The following is a 3369-nucleotide window of genomic DNA, read 5'->3' on the forward strand; positions in this document are numbered from 1 at the left end:
CACACCACACATAAAACATAGAGAGAAAGAAGGGGTGAATGAGAAATGGACTCACATCAAGGCTTGTTGCTAGATGTACTAAATCCATGGTCTTGTTCTCCTTCCTTTGTGTTGTTCTCCATCTTGGTGGATCACCCTCCCTCGCTCCCTCTCTTTGTCTCTCTCTCTCTGTCTCTCTCAATTATTGTGATGATTTCATGTTTTCCCCCCCAATATGTCATCACTATTAGTGTCGCTAAATAGTGATGATTTTTTATGCATTGATATAAGCGTAACATTAATAATTGGCCATTAATATGCTCATGTGTTCTTGTAGTGTCTTGTTACAATAGTTGAAGCAGAAGATAACATGGTATTAGGCCATTTAGCATCATTAGCTATAGTTCTTAAAGAAGTGCGATAATGATGAAGGAGGGGATGAACAAGGTTGAATGTTGATTATAGTGGGAAGGCGGCATATGCTCTTTTGAAGAGGATAGTGTAGAGTGGAACGTTTTTGAGAAACAAACTTTAATTGGAGCTAATTGCTACTACATCAACCAAGATCGTTGGAGCTCAACAAGGATCCTATGGCTCAAACTTGAAGGGAAAAGTATTGTCTGCTCTAAATGTAGGGTTATTTAGCAGGGTACTAGCTAACAAAGACTACTCAAAACTGTGTGGAAAATGCAACTCTCCAAGTCTCTATTTTTAGAAATCATCAAGAAAATTTAGTCTCCCAAGTTAACTCTGAAGGAAAGGCTCTTCATATGGAGAATGCTTGTTGAGACATTGTTTCAATGAGAGAAGTTGGAAAGAAGAGGAAATTTTTATGGGAAATGCATATGTGGAAGTAAAGAGGCTTTGACGCACTTCTTTTCGGATACATGCTTAGCAAGGAATTTGTGAAAGGAGATCCAAGCTAGATTATTCAAGGTTGAATGATGGCTTCAAGGTGCTTTTTGCCTTCGTTGTATCTAGCGCTTGGAAGTTGGAATAAGTTAAGGGAGCGATCTTCAAGACCAAAACTATGACCTTAACAACATTTGGGAAGCTACCGCGAAAATGATCGTAGCACTTTCTCACTTTTATAATTCAAAGATGTTATTTTGATACTAATACTATCATTTGGCGTCTAAAAACATGGGAGAGCGAGATGTTCTAAGGGTGGGTCGGTTGAGGATTTTCCTTATCAACGATTGTCCGAACCAACTGTTGGAAGTCCAAGCTTATAGAGGAGCCCTGAGGTAGAGCGAGATGTTCTAAGGGTGGGTTGGTTGAGGATTTTCCTTATCAACGATTGTCCGAACCAACTGTTGGAAGTCCAAGCTAGAGGAGCCCTGAGGTAGAGTAGCCTGTTTAGCTGCATCTCGAAGCCTCCGAGCATTCTTTCGCAGTCGATGACCTTCATCATCTTGGAGAGCCATGGTGACAACGCGAGACACCTCGTAACTGTCGAGCGGTGATCTCTTGAGCTGTAGCCCGATCTTCCAGACGTCGACAACGTACTTGCAGTCGGTGAGCTGGTCAGAGAAGAGGGGAAAGGCCAGGATGGGCACCCCGAGGCTGATGCTCTCCAGGGTGGAGTTCCAGCCGCAGTGGGACAGGAAGGCCCCCACGGCCCTGTGCGACAGTACTTTCAGCTGCGGCGCCCACGGTATTATCATGCCTCGGTCCTTCGTCTCTTCTAGAAAGCCGTCAGGAAGGACATCCGACAGGCTCTTCATGGACGAGGTCGGCCTTATCACACACAGGAAAGGCTGCTTGCTCGCCTGCACGCCAGCCGCGATGGTCCGCCATTCCTCAGTTGATGGCGTGAACATGCTTCCGAAGGAGATATACAGCACCGAGGCCTCCTTCTGGTGGTCCAGCCACTTGATGCAGTCCGTCATCTCCTCCAGCAGGCTTGTGTCCACGCGTGCATCGCTTCCTACTGTATCACGACTGGCCTCGTGCAGGAATGGTGTGGGGAGGAGAGGCCCTACCACGTGGATGGAGAGAGATCCGCCGTTGGCTGCGTCCAGCGCCTCGCACGCCTCGACCTCCAATTCGTGGAAGGAGTTGATGACAGCGCACTTGCATTCTGTCAGCACTTCCATCTGCTGCTTCGTGTATCTGTATACCGGATCGTCGATGCTCTCCACGTGGAACAAGCTCGGGATATCTGATGGCCGCAGGGGAGGGATGCCAGGTAAGTAGTCCACAAGTCGTCCGCCTTCATCATCAGGGTTAGTGCTATCTGCAAATCGGCAAAATTTTCTTAACACTATTGCAAGCCATAAAGGATTCAGCGGCGTAAGTAAAATATTGAATAGAACGTGCCTGGCTTGCGGTAAGGGAAGAAGCCGTGCAGTTCGAGAAGGTGGGCATGGTAGTAGATGTCCAGCACCGACGCCGACTGCGTCCAGAACAACACGCTGGGCAAGCCCACTTCTCTCGCCACCTCGTGGGCCCACGGACAGAAGGAACCGAACACCACGCAGCTGACGCTCGTCCTGTGCTGATCCCTGCCTTTGTTGAGGCTAATGAGAAGGTCTTTGAAGGGCTCTCTCATATTGAAGACACCCTGGTGGAATTCCCTGATGCGTGGCACAATGTCCGAGTAGTCGAAGTCCTCTGGAAGCCCATTGTCTACCCAGACGAATTCGACAGGCGATTCGGAATCGGCCTTAGTAGAATTACTCGTATTGTTCCTGCTGATGCGCTCATGATTGTGCCGGTTGGTAACGAAAGTGACCCTGAAGCCGTGTTGGATAGCCAGGTCCTTCCCGAATTGGACCATAGGGTTGATATTCCCCCACAGAGGGTAAGGCACCAGCACCGCATGTGGCCTCGACAGACTTGTGGGAATATCTTCTTGCCCATTCATTACATTGTCGCCTCCACATCCTAGTACTGGAAAGCCACTATCTGTCCTACCCTCATCATCTGCTGTATCTTCAGGCAGCTCGCGCAGCTTGCTAATCGTCATGTAGATAACAGTGGTCGATGCTTACAGCAGAAGGAGCGTGGAATGTGGTTCGTACAAGAATAATATCAGATCGGAGCTGGAGTGTTTCCTGTATCAAGCATAAATGCGTGGCTATGGATACTTTATCGTGTGTTCTAAACATACGACTGAAATCATCTGTCCGGTGGCACACACGAGTCCATCTGAGCTAAATAATATTTCGATTATTACTATGTGATGTGATGTGATGTTTTGTTGTCTTGTAGGTAGAGCACGGGCGATGGAACAACTTGCCAGCAATTTTCCTACGGTTCTGACTTTTATACAATATCCAGGTTCTGCAACTGTCCTCAAGCCATTCGCCAGGGCCCGGGTGATAGTAGATACCAAAGTCGTAACTGGTGACTCGTGTCTTGGTGCGAGAAAATTTGACACTCAAG

General features: G+C 47.7%; 1 protein-coding gene across 1 annotated transcript; it reads right to left on the reverse strand.

The window, feature by feature from the left end:
- Window positions 1–539: 539 nt before the first annotated feature.
- Window positions 540–3084, reverse strand: LOC148021226 (linamarin synthase 2-like). The gene is made up of 2 exons (XM_087699060.1): window positions 2302–3084; window positions 540–2218 (listed from the first exon to the last, which is right to left on the reverse strand). Exons 1-2 carry the CDS (start codon window positions 2948–2950, stop codon window positions 1242–1244), a joined length of 1626 nt encoding a protein of 541 aa, XP_087555186.1. The 5' UTR covers window positions 2951–3084; the 3' UTR covers window positions 540–1241.
- Window positions 3085–3369: the final 285 nt, after the last annotated feature.

Source organism: Lygodium microphyllum, chromosome 18 (assembly GCF_053477565.2).
Source record: "Lygodium microphyllum isolate KBCC chromosome 18, Lygodium_microphyllum_v1.1.10, whole genome shotgun sequence".
NCBI lineage: Eukaryota > Viridiplantae > Streptophyta > Polypodiopsida > Schizaeales > Lygodiaceae > Lygodium > Lygodium microphyllum.